The sequence below is a fragment of the Anomaloglossus baeobatrachus genome, chromosome 4 (assembly GCF_048569485.1).
Source record: "Anomaloglossus baeobatrachus isolate aAnoBae1 chromosome 4, aAnoBae1.hap1, whole genome shotgun sequence".
Taxonomy (NCBI): Eukaryota; Metazoa; Chordata; class Amphibia; order Anura; family Aromobatidae; genus Anomaloglossus; species Anomaloglossus baeobatrachus.
In genome coordinates, this window is record NC_134356.1 from 443,915,825 (window position 1) to 443,934,976 (window position 19,152).

At 44.2% G+C, this 19,152-nt stretch overlaps 1 protein-coding gene across 10 annotated transcripts in view; it reads left to right on the forward strand.

Moving 5' to 3' along the window:
* The window catches only part of NEO1 (neogenin 1), a 269,675-nt gene extending 259,443 nt beyond the window's left edge, over window positions 1-10,232 (forward strand). For all 10 annotated transcript variants that reach the window (XM_075345541.1, XM_075345547.1, XM_075345542.1 and 7 more), the window contains one exon: window positions 9,193-10,232. In XM_075345541.1, the coding sequence (XP_075201656.1) occupies window positions 9,193-9,276 (84 nt within the window). In that variant the 3' untranslated portion in view covers window positions 9,277-10,232. The remainder of the gene's footprint in view (window positions 1-9,192) is intronic.
* The last annotated feature ends 8,920 nt before the right edge of the window (window positions 10,233-19,152 follow it).

Genomic DNA, 19,152 nt, shown 5'->3' on the forward strand with positions numbered 1-19,152 from the left:
CGCTATATCCCTAAATAGTGCATAAATAAAAAATAAATACAAGGTGCTAGTGTCTATATACAAATATTTTGCTATCAATTGACATATAATTATTACACTATATTAACCCAGTATCTAGAATAAACATACAACATTAAACACAAAGTGCAGGTGCATGGTTTCCAAATTCATATTGGTAGGAAACAGTATTTAAAAAAAAAAAAAAAAAATGAAATATATATAGATAGATTTCACTACACTTCACTTCATTACACCCCACCTACTGTCTCCTCCCCAAAATCCTATAGAATGTAAGCCTCTGTACTAGTCTGTCTACTGTAACTTGTGTATGTATTCTGTAGGTAACCCCTTCTCATGTACAGCACCATGGAATTAATGGTGCTCTATAACTAAATAATATATATATAATATATATTATATAATATAATAATAATATATAACTATATATAAATATATAACTAAATAATATATATATAATATATATTATATAAATATAATATAATATAAATAATATATATATATATATATATATATATATATATATATTACATATCCCCTATTGTTAGGTTTCCAATCGATAATTTAACATTAAATTTCTACCACCAATATAAATTTGTGATTATATAAAAGTTTGCCAGCTTACCAGTATCCGTAGATGTCTATGGAAGACTTACAAGGAATTTACAAATTGAGATCCGCAAGGAGAGGGTTGGGAGCCAGCCACTTGATTCACAGACAAGAAAAATAGAAAAATCCAGCAGAAAAAATGTTTTGGAAAAGGTTTTCTTCAATTAAAAAAATAGTCTTTATTACACAAATTTTAATTTCAATTTGGACCTTGGAAAAGGCGTGAGACCACGCTGAAACGCGTAGTCCTGTGTGACTAACACCTCTTTTCATCTGCACCAGACTGGAACATTGGATTTTAACATATATATATATATATATATATATATATATATGTTTTTCCAATACATTTTTTCACACTGGATTTTTCTTTTTTTTTTTTTTTAAATTCTTTATTTTACATACCAACTCGTGACATTGAAAAAACTTTCTGCTCCACAAGGAGCAACATGAAAAATATCAGGGATATAACGTTGACATAAATCCTGACCTCCAGTATCCTTATGCATCCCGTCTGCCATCCCTACGAGTCTGGTCTGATTTTAACCTTTTATTTTGAGAACCAACTCTATACAAAGAAAGAAGAACATTTAGCAGAATGAGAGAAAAGAAAGTCCTAAAAGAGAACATCATAAGTTGTGTATCAGGAACAGGAAGAAGGTGAGAGAAAGGGGGGTGAGGGAAAAAAGGTGAGAAGAGGGGGGGAAAGGAGACCGAGAGGGAGAGGGAGAAGAAGAGAAAGAGAGAGGGAAAAGACAAAAAAAAAAAAAAAAAAAAGAGGGGGGGGGGGGAAGAGGGAAGAATGGGGGGGGGTTTGGGAGAAAAGGGGGGGGGGAGAAAGTCCAGGGGGATTACCCCACACCCCCACCAGGTCGCTCCCGCGGGTCAGAGAGCAGTCTTATGTGGTCTGTAGAGGAGGTGAACTCCATCCATGGAAGCCATGTCCCGTAGAAGTCCCCCCGGCGATCATTAAGAGAGGATGTCAAATCCTCCATGTGCATTAAGTCGTTGACCCTTGATACCCACTGAGCCACCGTGGGGGGGTCCGTAGACTTCCAGCCAAGAGGAATACAGGACCTGGCGGCCATGACTAGGAATCTCAGCAAGGAACTTTTATATTTAGAGATCGGGAGTCCCGTTAATTGTAGTAAAAACAGCTCTGGTCCCAGTGTCTCCTTCGTCCCGGTCACCTGTCTGATTACCTGCTTCACCTCTGACCAAAACCTCTGCAAAGAGGGACATGACCAGAAGACATGTACATAGTCACCCTCCTCCAATCCACACCGCCAACACGCAGGGTCCACTGAGGGGAATATCCTATGCAGCCTAGACGGGACTCTATACCACCTTGCCAGCAGTTTATAGTTGGCCTCCAGCAATCTGGAGCTGATCGATGTTTTATGTGCTAACATTAAAATTTTGTCTCTTTGCGTGACAGTTAGGGCCATCCCCAGATCCCTCTCCCACTGCTGCAGGTATGCCGGAATGGGCAAGTCTCCTGGGTCTGCTAGCATGGTATACACTAAGGAGAGCGAATGCCGAAGAACACCCCCCTCTAAGCACAGTTTTTCAAACCTCGTGGGGGGCCCTGCATACTGAGTGAAGCAGGGGAGGGAGCGCAGAAAATGCCTCAGTTGCGTCGTTCTCCATCTCCCCATGGGATTCGGGGTCAGGAGACTGCGGATATCCTCAAGAGGTAGCCAATCCCCCCCTCTTCCCAGATGACAAGCTCTAAATCTACCCCCCTGAACCCAACCCCGAAAGACAGGGTCCGAGAGGCCAGGGCGGAACTCCGGATCTCCCAATATGGGCGACATGCAAGAGGGCACAGGGAGGAGAAGGCGCCGAATCTCGTTTTTCGAGCAGCATTCCAGGGTAGCTCCAATAAGTGGGTGAGATTTCAAATTTGTCGGGGAAAAGTGCAAAAGCCAGGGAGTGGCCGGGAGATGTATGTCCGAGAAACTCTGTTCCAGTGCCACCCATGCCTTTGTCTTAAAGTGGCGGCACCAGTCTAGTACCCTGACCATGTGAGTAGCCCAGTAGTATTTTTTTCAAGTCGGGGATTCCCAGACCTCCTCTGCTTTTAGGTCTACACAGTAGGGAACGGGAAATTCTCGCCGGTTTATTTGCCCAGATAAATTTAGTTTGTAGTGAAGCCACATCCCCGAAAAAGGAGCCCGGGATCCGAATCGGCAGGGACTGAAAGAGGTATAATAGCCGAGGAAGTATGTTCATCTTTAATATTGCACACCTCCCGAACCAAGTAAAGTAGCCCTTCCCCCAACTTGCGCAGTCTGTTCTAATAGATTGCAAGAGAGGAAGATAATTTAATTTGTAGAGTTGACTAATGTCCGCTGCCAACTGGACCCCCAAGTACCTCAGGGAGTGACTAGACCACCTAAACCTAAATGCAGATTGAAGCGAGACTACCTGTTCTTGGGGTAGAGATACATTTAAAGCTTCGGACTTTGACATGTTGATTTTAAAATTAGAAAGAGAGGAGTAAATTTCCAACTCTCTCAATAAGTTGGGGAGGGAAACCTGTGGATTAGTTATGAAAAAGAGTAGGTCATCCGCATATGCCGCAATTTTGTAGTTGGAGCCGTCAACCCTAGGGCCCGATATGTTAATGTTTCCTCTTATTCGACATAGTAGGGGTTCCAGGGTCAGAATGAAGATCAGGGGCGATAAGGGGCAACCCTGTCTTGTGCCATTAAGAATGGGGAATCTGTCTGAGTTGAGACCGTTCACTCTAACTGTTGCCGATGGGATGCTGTACAGAGAGCAGATCCACTTGAACATCATCCTCCCCAGCCCCACCACTCGCAATACCTCCTCCATAAATATCCAATTAACTCTGTCGAACGCTTTTTCTGCATCAGTCGACAAGAGCATGAGTGGCGTCCCTTCCGTTTTAGCCTTATGGACTAAATTCACCGCCTTAGTTGTATTGTCTCTTGCTTCTCTTCCCCTTACAAACCCTGCCTGGTCTGTGTGAACAATTTCCCCTATCAGCGGGGACAGTCTGTCCGAAATAATTCTAGTAAAGAACTTCAAATCCGTATTGAGGAGGGATATTGGCCTGTAACTTGAGCAGGAGGAAGGATCTTTGCCCTCTTTAGGGATGACTACTATGTTAGCGGCTAAGGAATCCCTCGGCAACGGGGCTGCATCACATGATGGGATATTGTTAAAGGCTGAAAGGAATGGGGGAAGCAGTAGAGTGCCCATTTTTTTATAGTATTGCAAAGGGAAACCATCTGGGCCCGGGGCCTTGCCTGTGGGGGAGTTTTTGATTGCGGACCAATACTCCTCCTCGGAGATGGGCCTCTCCAGTGCCGCCGCATCCTCGGGTTTAAAATGTTTCAAGCCGGAATCCAAGATATATTTCCTTATGCGTTGCCGCAGCTCCGCCCCAGCTCTCTCGGACCGTCCCTCGTCTATAGAGTAAAGCGAGGAGTAAAAGTCTTTAAAGGCGGATGCGATGTCCTTCGGCAGTGTGGCCCACCCCCCTCCAGGAGTTTGCACTTTGGGGACATATCCCCTCGCCCTCTGAGTCCGCAGGGCACGAGCCAGTGCCCTGCCACTCTTATTACCGAATTCGTAGAAGTGTCTTCTACACTTGGCTAGTGCTCCCTTGGCTTTGTGGTATAGTAAAGTACGCAATTCCTCCCTCTTCCTACCCAGCCTGACTCCTATCTCCCCTTCCAAAGACCCCTTATGTGTTACTTCCAACTCCCTTATTTCGGCTAAGAGAGATGTGACCTCCTCTGCCCGTTCCCTCTTCAAACGTGAACCATGCTTGATGAGTAGACCCCTTGCCACGCATTTGTGCGCCTCCCAGACAATATTAGGGGACACCTCCCCCTTTCTGTGGCTGTCAAAATATTCAGTCAAGGCCTCCCCCAGTTCCCGCATCGTCGCCTGGTCCGCAAGTAATGAAGTGTTCAGCATCCACTGTCCCTGTCTTCTGATGGAACAGTCGAGGGAAATAGTGACTGTGATCAGAGCATGATCAGAAAAGGATATGCACTCAATCGACGCATCCACCAGAGAATGAAGGTCCCCATGTCTGAGGAGGAAAAGGTCCAACCGTGAATAGCAGTTATGAACAGCTGAGTAAAATGAAAAGTCTTTGTCTGATGGGTGCATCAATCGCCACGTGTCTATCAGTTGGTGATCATGTAATCCCCTTCTCATCCGGCGTAGTGCCTTTTGTGGGAGACTGGACACCCCCTTTGAGCTATCCCTCGACGGTTCCAACACGACATTAAAGTCACCCCCCAGAATCAGGGTACCCTCTGAGAATTCCTCAATCTGCTCAAGATAGCGTATCAAGGCGGCACACTGACCCTTGTTGGGCAGATAAACTGCCACAAAGGTGACTATTTGAGAAACAATGCGTCCCTTGAGCATTAGGAGCCTTCCCTCGGCATCCGACCGAGAGTCTAACGGTTCCCAGGGGAGCGTATTAGACAGCAAGATGCTTGTGCCCCTTGATCTAGGATCCGGGGAGGGTGAGTGGAGTACTATTGGATACCTTCTGTCCATGAGTCTGTATGGTCTGGATTCGCAGTAGTGTGTCTCTTGAAGAAAGGCGACCTGGATTCGGTTTCTCCATAGGAGGTTCAGTAGTATAGAGCGTTTCTCCGGGCTGTGGAGTCCCTTGACATTCAATGAGCCCACTCGTAGCTCATGCTGCTTTTGTTTCACCATGCTCTGTCACAGGAACCCGGGTGGGGGGGAGGGGCAAGAGAGAGGAGAGAGAAAAAAAAAAAAAAAAAAAAAAAAGGGGGAGGGGGAGAAGGGGCAGGGGAGTAGAGAGAGGGAGAAAAAAAGAAAGGGGGAGAAGAAAACTTCGAGATTAGAAAAAAGAGAAAACAGAAACTCAAGAAGATAACCGGAAAGTAGAGAAACAGTTAATATACTGTTCGTAGAACCGGGGACCAGCCCAGGGACTACTTAAGGGAAAAACGGGGACACGAACCGACACACGGCCAGAGCGCTACCCCGCGCCCTTCTTTTTCCTGCTGGCCGGCCCCTCCCTCCCAAACCTAAGGATGGGTCCGCCAAATAACCTCCCACTAACCCCACCCCCCAGAACAAGCTTACAGAAACTTTGCCCCCCCCCACCCCCCCAGCCCACTATCTTAGGATCCACCAACGCAAATGTTTTAGACATCCCCCAGAACATTGTGTCCATTAGAATTGATTTAACGCCTAGATTGTCATTTTTTTCTTTTTTCTCTTCTTTCCCTCTGAGGCGTAGGCTCACAGAAGACCCTCCCAGCTCCCGTCTCCTTCACCACCAGCATTGCCTCTGCTCAGATCTTGCTCATATAGAGCCTTCATTCTCACGGGACCTCTCTTTGAGCAGGGGTGGCTCCCCCCTTTCTCCTCCTCTGCTCCGTATAGGCCTGAGGCTCCCAAGCCGTCCAGTCCGGAACCGAGCAGTCCGAAATATCCAGAAAGGCACAGAGATTCGGGAGCTCCGAGTGCCTCCTCAGAAGGAACACCGAGTCCCCCTTACGCACAATCAGGTGGAAGGGGTGGCCCCATCTATAGGTGGCGTTCGCTTCCTTTATTCTAATCAGGAGAGGTTGCAGCAGACGCCTCATATACAGTGTGCGGCTGGATACGTCCGGGAACAACTTTACCATAGCACCGTCTATTTTCACAGGGCCGTGTGCCCAGGCCCCCTGCAGGATCTTTTCTCTGTCTCCATAGTAATGTAGGCGGCATAACACATCCCTGGAGGTGGGCGTGGGTCTGGTGCCGGGCCTGGCAACCCTATGGATTCTATCAAAAAGATAAGTAGCCTCAAGCGGACGATCTGTGACCATGTTGAAAATGGACAGGACTTTAGATTGCAGGAGATCCTGGGGCCAGTTCTCCGGTATACCCTTCAGTCTGACATTATTTCTCCTGCTCCTGTTTTCTTGGTCATCCAGGAGCAGGGCCAGGTCTCTGATGTGGGCATTAGAAGATTCACAGTCCCTTTCAATTCGCTCCATTCTGCTCTCCAGGGACTCCTGTGCTTGCTCCGTTGCTTCAATTCTGTCCTCCAGCACCACCATTTCCTCTCTCAGGGTGGACAGCGCCATCTGTTGGGAGGATTCAATTCTGGCCACTACATCTTCCAGGTCTTTTTTGCTGGGGAGGGCTAGGATAAGCTCCCTGAGAGCATTTATGTCTTCCTGCGGAGGGCCAGAGGGCAGGGTGCTTTTTAAGGACAGGGGCGCTGTGCGCTCCAGCGGGGGGGGGGACCCCTGGGTGCAGAGGATGGCAGGTATTCCCGGATCGCATGATCCCCCAGGGGCCGAGGTCACCGCCTCCCCCGCAGCAGCATGTATGGAGGCAGGCCGCGAGGAATGCTGCGCGGTTCCCCCCCCACCCCTCCAGCCCTCCCTACCTGGGCTCTCTCCCTTCTGTATCAGTGCCGGGGCCCTGCGCCGCTCCTCCCCACCGCTGGTCTCCGGTGCAATGTTGCTGGCTGTGGGAGGGCGCCGGACCGCGCCTGGGGAATTCCCCGTCGGAGGGGGCCGCGAGCCCACCGGCGCCATCTTGCTTCGGGCCGCCAGCGGAGGCTCAGTCCCAGACGCCGCCAGGTACCTGGATATGCTCCCCTGGGAGTTCTGACACGCCGTGGGGGAGGCAGGAGCTGCAGCACTACCCGGTTTCTTCTTTGGAGCCATCCTGGGTAAGCGGGGTCAGCGGGATATAACTGTAATCTTTTGTGGGCGCAGGAGCTCTGGGAACAAGCTTCCTCACGCCGCCATGTCCAGGACACGCCCCCACACTGGATTTTTCTAATATAAATTTGTATTACATAAATCAATTCAATTCATAGTTGTATCAGATATAAAAAGACAACCAATCAGTCATATAGTGATGACTGATCTTCCAAAAGGTGCATAGTATAAACCTAATCAGCACCATATGTACCCCACTTGGTTCTTAATCTATCCTCGAGCATAACACTGATATTGACAGATGTTATTGACAGATGTTATTCTTAATATTATGTGCATTTAATTTCTGCAAAATTGCAATCGGATATTTTCACTTTCAGTTAAATTTTTATATAGCAAGAATGCTGCAAAGTAAGAACACTTTCAAAAATCTAAATCAAATCCATATTTGTGGTGATCAATCTTTGCTGGGCTAAATGGCAACAATTCTTCAACGTACACTTGCAGTTTTTGAAGGAATTCAACAGGGAGGTTGTTCCAGACATCATGGAGAACCAAACACCGATGTTCTGTGGAGGAAAACGTGTACAAATCCATCTGTCTTCTTAGGTCATCACACACAATATTGAGATCAGTGCTCTGCAGGGGCCATATCATCACTTCCAGTGCGCCGCCTTCTTTTTTTACGCTGAAGATGGTTCTTAACAACATTCACTGTCTGTTTGCACTTGTTGGATTGCAGCAGAATAAATTTAAAGCCATTCAGATGCCTCCCTAATGGCACTGCTTAAAGGATAAGTTTCTGCTTGTATATCTCAGCATTATAGACACCATTTATCCTGAGGAAATCCCAAACTTTATTTGCTAAACTGCAACCTCAAACTTTAAAGGAATCGCCATCTTGCTTCACTGTTGCCTCTCCTTTTTTTACTCCACCACCTTAAAGCCCTTCAGTGAACAAACTGTCCTCTGTTACAGCCAAATATTTAAATTTTTGGCTCATCAGTACATATAAATGGCTGACATTTTTCTGCACCCCAGTTCCTATATTTTCCTGCATAATTGAGTCATTTGACCTTGTTTCCATGTTAAAGGTATGACTGTTTGGCCACGACTCTTCCTTGAAGACCTCTTTTGGCAAACTGTAAATGGGTTTAGCTGGGTCTCAATGGTTGCTGCCAGTTCTGAGTTAGAAATATGCTTACTGCCTTCAAGATCAGAATATGCCCATCATCCGTTGAGCTTCTTATGCTTCTTTGGCCAACCACTGAACCCCAACATTGGCATTTCTTGGTGTTCTCAATGTTGATTTGCTGCAAATTTATCCTGTAGCAGTAAAATTGCCCCAAACATACAGATAGTGTCATTTAGAGCTATGTAAGCATAAAGAAGACCAGGGAGTCCTGGAAGCGAGAATACGGCCCCCACGAACCTCAGATCATATAAGTATTGAGCCTCTTTGGTATAGCATAAAGATATTAATGGATTTGCGAAACCTATATCCACAGAAGATCTGTGGTTAGTGTACTAAGATGTTTGGAACAACCTCCCTGCCGAGTTCCTTCTAAAACAGTGTGAAAGTGTTCCTAGAAGAATCAATGCTGTGTTGAACACAAAGGGTAGGTACACCACATATTAACTAGATTTCGAATCTTCTTTTGTTCATTCACTTAGTTTATTTTTTTATCTATTAACAAAATACAATTTACTTATTTTTTAATGCATTCTTACTATGCAGTGTTTTTCCATGCCTGACAAATATGTAAGCATAGTACTGTAAATGAAAAGTTTGCTCTGTCAATCATTGATGATTATATTTTTATTACCAAGATGTGACCAAACCACATTGGATTATTTGTTTGTTTTTTCTTAGAGCTATGAACCAGACGAGTTAAGCAAAGAGATGGCTCACCTTGAAGGCTTGATGAAGGATCTGAATGCCATAACCACAGCATGAAAGAACACATCCCCACCACAGAGGCATACTTGTACACTGTATGGACAGAGGCAGTTCAGCTCTTCAGGGGCCTTTTGTGCCACACCAAAATGTACAGACTAGAAGCAAGTGGGGAGCCCAGGCTGTTTCTACTGTGGCAACCACCAAGGGCTGAGGCCTTGTATTCTGTACCTTATTTCCTCTGATTTATAAGATTTTTGCGGGGTTTATATGAAACAAAAAAGAGAAATTTTATGTAATCCATGGAGGAATATTGTGTATTGCCATTGCTTTTGTTCTTTTTACCGCTGATGGGTCATCGCCCTGTTGCTGTGGCTCAGTATTACGCCCCACGTTGTGGCCAGCAGGAATGCAAAAGGACGGTTGGTTTTTGTGCAGTGTTTCTAGGCTGCAGAGCACATCAGTTGGCAGCAACTCCCCCTCCAGCCTCTGTGAGACTTAAAACAGTGTTACTCCCCCACCATTCCTAAATTTTGGCTAGATGTTTTTTCCACATCTCCGTCCATTTCTAAGGCTTGAGGCCTAATGAGGTAACTGTATTGAACTGCTGCAGCTAGATGGAGGCTCAGATCTGTGCAGTACGTGCGAGCTGTAAAGACGGAACAGTTTCCTCATTGCTAACACGGAGAAGCCCTTTGTCATACATGTTATTAATGGCTACGAGAAAAGACAAAAAGGAGCCTTCTTTTAACAAAGCTGGTTTCAGCACTTTCGCATATCAAATTTTCCATCTTGTGTGACTTCCTTGTGTTGTAAATGAAATCCACCATCCCCACACATCCTTCTGTATATTGTCCTTTTCTCCACTACACCCTGTCTTTTCTGTACAGAAAATTCATTTTTTTAATTGCTTTATCTGTAGTGTTTAGTATGTATCTTTTTATTGTGACTTTTTTTTATAACATCATGATTATTATTTGGTATTGGATTTCAATACACTTTTTTATTCAATCAAATTGATTTCCATGGTCTTGTATGCTGTTGTATCATGACAGGCTAATATGTTCGCTATTAAGAGCAATCCTACTTCGCCACCTGCACGTGAAAGCAGGATAACAACTTCATGATTTTTTAAGTGGCTAGTTTAAGGCTACATGCGCACGCTGCATCTTTTTGTGTTAAACAACTGCAGCCAAAACTACACCTTGTCAGGGAGCCGGGAAATGTCACAAAAAATGCTTGTAATTGTAGGTGCGTTTTTGCTGCGGTTTTGGTGCGTTTTTCACAACATGCGTTTTTGTGACAAATCAAATGTTGACAAAAACGCAGGAAGAATGAACATGCTGCATTTTTTTTGTCACAAACTTTTGACAAATAAAACGCTGACAAATAAACTGCCATGTGCGCATAGCAAATCTGACTTCTCATAGACTTTGCTGGGAAGTCAGATGTCAGAACGTTCTGACAACAAAACTGCAGCCAAAAACGCAGCATGCGCATGTAACCTAACTCTTTACCGCCAAAATTTATTTTCACTTTCCAGACCAGGCCAATTTTCAAATCAAATCTGATGTGATACTTTGTGGTAAAAGCTTTAGAATGCTTCCACATATCCCAGTGATTGAGATTTTTTTTTCGTGACCTTTACAGAGTAAATTAAGTGCTAAATTTTAGGTTGATATGATGTGTTTTTTAAAATATCGGACACTTGACATTTTAGACACTCAATTTTCAAACGTTTTATGACCTTTAAAGGGGTATTCTCAAATTGTTACAGCTCTCTAATTAGCATTAAAATAAGCAAGTATATTGCACAGTAGTTGCATTCTAGGAGTTAACTCAGCTCTTAACATACTAGTCGGCATTCTCCAGACCATTGATTTTTATACAGCAGTTAGCCGCTCACCTCCCTCCTTTTCCCTCTCCTCTCCTGCCAGGCTTTTCTGATCAGTCCTGTGTAATCACAGTCCCCTGGTCACCCAACATCATGGCGTTCACTGTCCAGAATGGTGTACTTGTTGAAATTTCCTGTTATCTTTGTGTACTAATACTACAGTTCTACTACTCATCAGAACTATCACTCAAGGAAGCGAGCCTACAGCTGTGTGCTGTGACAGGGAACCTGTCATGTGAAAAAACCCTATTAACTTGCAGATATGGCGTTAATCTGCAGGTTCATAGCATTTTGAAGCTAGTGCTGGCACTTAGAGCCTCATTGCCGGCAGGAAATGAATATCATTCCTCCTGGCAGCAATAGACTTCCAGTAAGTGGGATAGTGCTAGCATGGTTTCAGACACTGCTCCGTGTATAGTGGACGGCTGTAACCATGCACCCTGCACTGACTGATTGCTGGCTCTAATGCTGTGCTGGCTGTCATTCAGTGCATGGGGCACAGTTACAGCTGCCACTCACTATACACTGAACCATGGCTGAACCTGCACAGGCACCACTCCCATGGCTGGTAACTGAGCGCTGCCAGGAGGAATACAGTTAATTTCCTCCTGGTATCTGGGCTCTATGTGCTGGCGTTGGGCAGGTCCCAAACACTAATAACCTGCAGAATATCACGGTCTGCAGGTTAATAGCATTTTTTTACGGGACAGGTTCCCTTTAAAGCGGTTATACCACACAAAAGAGTAAAAAATTATGGTGACGTATTGTAGATATGAAACAAAAGAGGGCCACTTAACAATTAAAATGGCAACAACTCACACAATATATGAAACCAGGAGAGAGGAGTCTTTAAACTTGCCAACTAACAAAATTACCCACACAAGCCATAGTTATGAAAATATAAAGTTGTTTTATTATTAATGCTGTAGGGGAATTAGATTATAGGCGTACATACATAAATATAGGACCAAGGGAATTGGTGCTGGAGGGGAAAACCCCACGTGTCCCAGGCATTAATTCAGGAGAACAAGTCTCTACTGAGTAACGGCAGACATATCAAAAATAGTGACTCACAGGTAGAAATGAGCTCAGAAGGATAAATGCGGCCAAAGAGACCAAGACATAACAAGTATAGCCAAAGGCAGAGCACCTACCAGGAGAATATGTCGCCGGGGGCCGGGATAGCACGTGGGGACCAACGTCCCAACACGTGTTTCGCTCCGTGTGCTTCGTCGGGGGACCTCCCCCGACGAAGCACACGGAGCGAAACACGTGTTGGGACGTTGGTCCCCACGTGCTATCCCGGCCCCCGGCGACATATTCTCCTGGTAGGTGCTCTGCCTTTGGCTATACTTGTTATGTCTTGGTCTCTTTGGCCGCATTTATCCTTCTGAGCTCATTTCTACCTGTGAGTCACTATTTTTGATATGTCTGCCGTTACTCAGTAGAGACTTGTTCTCCTGAATTAATGCCTGGGACACGTGGGGTTTTCCCCTCCAGCACCAATTCCCTTGGTCCTATATTTATGTATGTACGCCTATAATCTAATTCCCCTACAGCATTAATAATAAAACAACTTTATATTTTCATAACTATGGCTTGTGTGGGTAATTTTGTTAGTTGGCAAGTATTGTAGATATGGTATCTATTAAAACCAATTTATTAGAAGGGTTAAAATTTTATCAGCAATTTTTTCATTTTTTTCAATTAAATTTACAAAACCCAAAACTTTCTTCTTTTTTTTTTTTTCCTTTCTTAGGCTAGTTTCACACATCCGGCTTTTCGCCAGTTTGCTGGATTCAGCGCACTCCAGTACAGTGTATACAGTACAATGGCAGTGCAACAAGCTCCGGTCACATGCTGTCATGTGACCGGAGCATGTAACCCGGAAGTTGTCGCACTGCCATTGTACTGTATCACACTGTACTGAAATCCGCTGAATCCGGCAAACCGGCGACAAGCCGGATGTGTGAAACTAGCCTCAGAGACCACTTCACTTTTGAAGTTACTTTTATGGACCTGTAGGTCAGAAACAAATAAACAAGATCCCATTTTAATAACACTGCCATTCAATGTATTCATAATTGCTTTCAGAAAGTTTAACTCTTCAGGTGCTTCACAAGAATTAATGCTACTTGAAATGAAAAAAAGAAAAAAAAAATATTTTTTAAAGGGAACCAACCAGCAAGATTTTCATATATACAGTGCCTTGCAAAAGTATTCGGCCCCCTTGATTTTTTTCAAATTTTTCCCACATTTCAGGCTTCAAACATAAAGATAAAAATTTAAATTTTTATGGTTAAGAATCAAAAACAAGTGGGGCACAATTGTGAAGTTGAACAAAATGTATTGCTTATTCTAAACTTTTTAAAAAATAAAAAAATGAAAATTGAGGCGTGCAATATTATTTGGCCCCTTTACTTTCAGTGCAGCAAACTCACTCCAGAAGTTCATTGAGGATCTCTGAATGATCCAATGTTGTCCTAAATGACTGATGATGATAAATATAAGCCACCTGTGTGTAATCAAGTCTCCGTATAAATGCACCTGCTCTGTGATAGTCTGTGTTCTTTGTAAAGCGCAGATAGCATCATGAAGATCAAGGAACACAACAGGCAGGTCCGTGATACTGTTGTGGAGACGTTTAAAGCCAGATTTGGTTACAAAAAGATTTCCACAGCTAAAACATCCCAAGAAGCACTGTACAAGCGATCATATTGAAATGGAAGAAGTATCATACCACTAAAAATCTACCAAGACCCGGCCGTCCCTCAAAACTTTCATCTCAAACAGGAAGACTGATCAGAGATGCATAGGACAACAATCAGTCGTACACTGACAAATCTGGCCTTTATGGAAGAGTGGCAAGAAGAAAGCCATTTCTCAAAAATATCCATAAAAACTGTCATTTAAAGTTTGCCACAAGCCACCTGGGAGACACACCAAACATGTGGAAGAAGGTGCTCTGGTCAGATGAAACCAAAATCGAACTATTTGGGCACAATGCCAAACGATATGTTTGGCGTAAAAGCAACATAGCTCATCACACACCATCACCACTGTCAAACATGGTGGCAGCATCATGGTTTGGGCCTGCTTTTCTTCAGCTAGGACAGGGAAGATGGTTAAATTTGATGGGAAGATGGATGGAGCCAAATACAGGACCATGCTTGAAGAAAACCTGTTGGAGTCTGGAAAACACCTGACACTGGGATGGAGATTTGTCTTCCAACAAGACAATGAGCTCAACCATAAAGCAAAATCTACAATGGAATGGTTCACAAATAAACGTATCCAGGTATTACAATTGCCAAGTCACAGTCCAGACCTGAATCCAATCGAGAGAATCTGTGGAAAAAGCTGAAAACTGCTGCTCACAAACGCTCTCCATCCAACCTCACTGAGCTAGAGTTGTTTGCAAAGGAAGAATGGGCAAGAATTTCAGTCTCTCGATGTGCAAAACTGATAGACATTCCCCAAGCGACTTGCAGCTGTAATCGCAGCAAAAGGTGGCACATCAAAGTATTAACTTAAGGCTATGTCCGCACGTTGCTTTTTACCTGCTTTTTTGCTGCTTTTTCAACTGCAGCGTTTAATGCCAACATGGTTGTGTTCTGCTTTTCAAGCAAAGTCTATGGGAATTTGGGTTTCTTGTCCGCACTATGCAGTTCAAACTGCAGCCTTTTTGTTGCAGAACTTTGGTCAAAAACTCAGCTTTGCAGTGCAAAACCCAAATGGCAAAAACAATTGACATGTGAATTGTTTTTGACATTTGGGTTTTGCACTGCAAAGCTGAGTTTTTGACCAAAGTTCTGCAACAAAAAGGCTGCAGTTTGAACAGCATAGTGCGGACAAGAAACCCAAATTCCCATAGACTTTGCTTGAAAAGCAGAACACAACCATTTTGGCATTAAACGCTGCAGTTGAAAAAGCAGCAAAAAAGCAGGTAAAAAGCAACGTGCGGACATAGCCTTAAGGGGATGAATAATATTGCACGCCACAATTTTCATTTTTTTAGTTTTTAAAAAAGTTTAAAATAGGCAATAAATTTCGTTCAACTTCACAATGATGTCCCACTTGTTGATTCTTCCCCATAAAATTTAATTTTTTTCATCTATGTTTGAAGCCTGAAATGTGGGAAAAGGTTGAAAAAAAATCAAAGGGGCCGAATACTTTCGCAAGGCACTGTAAAGTAAAGCCAGGGCCATACTTGCAGTCAGATGCTGAATGTAAGATTGGATTTTTATTTCAGAAATATGTACAAGTAAAGTTCCAGCAAATGCACTGCTATTTGATTGACAGGTGCAACAGGAAGAGAATATGTAGGTCGGGTCTTGCCATCATCTATGACAAGGACAGGGAAAGATGGGCAGGCAGGGGCTGGAATAGATAGCAAGACCCGACCCACATATTCCCTTCCTGTTGTACCTATAAAAGAAAAAAGAAGAAAAGCTCTCCTGTAGTCTGACAAATTACAGTACTTTAACCAAGATTTTGCACTCACCTGAAAGTTGTGCTGGCAAGCACAACTCTTATAAAGTGTGGATTTGCGGTAACCGTGTCCTCAGTTTACCACCGGGTTATTTCAGGTCAATTTCCCGTGGTCTGAAGTTCCAGAAGGTGATCGCGCTAGCAGGTTAAACAACCGCAGCTAAGCGGTCACAGCACTCGCATTGTGCGGCTAGGTTAATTAATGACAGGACCGCAGGATCAAAGGATCGCTGGAATGGTGATGTGTCAAAATATATATCTCCCACCATGATTTCTACCCAGGCTGCGCTGCTGCACCGGCTACTGGCTCCCAGAGGGGGGCTAAACATGCAGTGGAATAGTTAAAAAACAAAAAAAAAAAAACAGCGGTGTCTGGGCGTCGCTGTTTTTTTTTTTTTTTATCTATTCCACTTCCTGTTGTACCTGCAATCAAATAGCAGTGCATTGCTGGAACTTTACTTGCACATATTTCTGAAATAAAACATCCAATATCAGAACTGAAGGTATGCTTACGTTCAGCATCCTAGGACTAGAATAGCACTGGCTTTACTTTACATATGAAAATCCTCCTGGTTGGCTCCCTTTAATATTACAAAAATATTACATTATCCCCAAATTTTTCATTTCCACACTTAAAGTTGTAGAAAATTGACCCCACAATTTGTTCTGCAAGTTCTCCTCATACACTATATGTGATCGGAAGCTAATGTCTGAGCGCACTGCAGGGCTCGGAAGAGAAGGAACGCTATTTGACATATGAAGAACAATTTTGTAAGGAATAGATTGCAATTATCATGTCGCACCCCTGTGATGCCGAAACAGCAGAATATCTCCATAAGTAACCATATTTTAGAACATACATCCTTCAAGACAGTCATCCAGAAATGTAATAACTATTCTGGGACCAAGAGGTGCTTCACAAAAGTTTATAACAATGAGATGCGAAAATTGAAAAAATAAAATGTTTATAAAAATGTTGCTTGAGCCCTAAATTTCTCAGTTTTCCAAACCGTAACAGGGTAAGTGGGACCCACAATTTGTTGTTCAATCTGTAATGAGTACGCATTCGTGGTCAAAAACTACTGGTTGGGCACACGTTGAAGCTTGGAAGGCGCACTATTTAATGCCATTTCCCAAGTGAAGAGCCCCTGATATTTCAAAACTACAGAACCCACCCCCCCTCCACCCCACAAGTAACTCCATTTTTAAACTATACCCCTTAAGGAATTCATCTCAGGGTGTGGTGAGCATCTTGAACCCACAGGTGATTTGCAGAATTTGAGACTTCACTATTAAAATGACTAATGGACATTTTTCCCACTAAAATGTTGCTTTTGCTCTAACTGTAGTGATAACAGACAAAAATAGATCCTGAAATTTGTAATGCAATTTCTCCCGAATACACCAATACCCTGTCTGTAGTTAAACACCACTGTTCATGCACACGGCAGGACTCAGAAGGGAAGGAGCACCATTCTGGAGAACAGATTTTGCTGATTGGTTTCCAAGAGAAATAGCACATTGGCAGAACCCCCTGAGGTGCCAGAGCAATAGAATTCCCCACAAAATGACCATATTTTGCACAATACACCTCTCAATTTATCTGTGTATTGAGCATGTTGACAACACAGGTATTTCCCAGAATTTTTTACACCAGGCCATAAAAATAAAATATTTTCATCACGCAAATGTTTTTTTTTTTTTTTAAACCATTGCTGCTGATTCATGAAAGCTTTTATGCCAGAACAGTACCGTAAAAGCTTTGAAAAGTTGCAAAATTTTTGTACAACTGGGAGTTGAGAAAACTTATTGCGACTTTGTTGCTTTTTTTCGCTAGTTTGAATCAGCTCTGCTGAAATGGATGGAACTGAGGGAGGTGCGAAATGAATAAATGCCAGAGCTTTATACACATGAAAAAGCATTTCTGGCACAGCACACGAAGACGCATACCACGTGGAAGAGGAACCAAATTTATTTTAGGGTGCGTGCCTCTTAATTTGGCCCCTTCTATTTCAGAAAGAATTGCGTAGCGCAATTGTGCCCTACACCAGTTTTGATTGATTTGCCCAATGGTTTTCATTTTCACAAGTGGTAATAAGTGAAATTGTACCCTACAATTTGTTACACAATTTCTCCTGAATGCAGCAATATTCAATATGTGGTTTGAAGATACAGTTTAGCCACACTGCTCATGAAGGAAGGAGTGCTGTTTGACTTTTGGAGCTCAGACAGTTCTGAAATTGTTTATTTCCAGAGCCCTGATATGCAAGAACTGTAGGAATCCCCAAAAGTGACCCAATTTTAGAAATTGCAGCCCTCTATCAATTTTATTTACTGGTGCAGCAACTATTTTGCTCTCACGGTTGATGTTGCAGATTGAGATTTGAAAATATGCCAATTTCCTGCCCAAAATCTTGTGCCCAGCCTGTACTTCTGGAGACATACTCCCTGTAAATGAAGTGGGCTCCCCTAGCTACACTAAGGATAGTTTTTACGGTTTAGGCACATTGTGGGGCTACCAGTAATGTGGAAACCCCTTCATATTTTTGTAGACAGATAATGTACTTGAGTGGGGGGCTCGTTACATTGGGGCTTCCATCTAAATCTGCAAATATGTTATTCGGATAGAGTATTCACTAATAAGGCCTCTGTTTCATCGATATCTATCTTAGAGGTACACAAAAGTATAGATGACTGTGTGACGCCCTGGGCAAGCCAGGGGTCACAGGTCATTACACCACCACACCCTACATCCCAGTTAGGAACACCAAAGCTACTAAAATCCTTGTTGCCTTCCTCCAGGGGCTGATGTTCACACCAGGGGGTGGGCCAGGTGGTTGGCTCCGCCCACCGAGGAGTACACAGCCCTGGAGGCGGGAAGAACCAGGCAGTTTAGCTCAGGCAGAGCTTGAGTCAAGTGAGGGAATAGAAGGAGTAAACAGTGGGGTGGTAGAGGAGCTAAGTGAAGTGAAAGTGAAGTAGTAGTGGAGCAAAGAAGAAAAGAGAGAGAGTAAGAGTAGTAACGCCTGAAGTAGTCCAGCTGTGTGCAGGACAGAGTCAGCAAGGTCAGCAACGGCGGTGACAGTCTGAAGGGGGACTGCTCGGAGGTTGCTGGAAGGACCGTGGACGGGTAGTGGCCCGGCGGTCTGGAGCAGTATACGAAGAACAGTCAGCACCAGGGCAGGGGCCTCTCGGACCCCGGCAAGGCTAGGAGTCGCCATAATTTGCCAAATCCGTCAGTGAAGGGGACGTCTGTCTCCAAACAGCCAAGTCCCGATTGAAGGCAACAGTCCGACCGTAACGGAGAGACACCGCCACCGCCAGGGCACCAGTCTCTCAGGGCCAGCGCCTGCAGGCAAAGTAGGGCTCCTCCGGCACATATCCAAGTCGGGGAGCGGGTTACCGGTGGGAACCCATCGCTACCAACAACGAAACATAGGGTGCAGGTCAAAGGGACATCACCGTCACCTACTGGGAAAGCAAGTGCAGACGTCCGTGGGAACCGTCTTTCCAGCCGTGTGGTTTACCGAAAAACTGTGTCAACGTCTCAG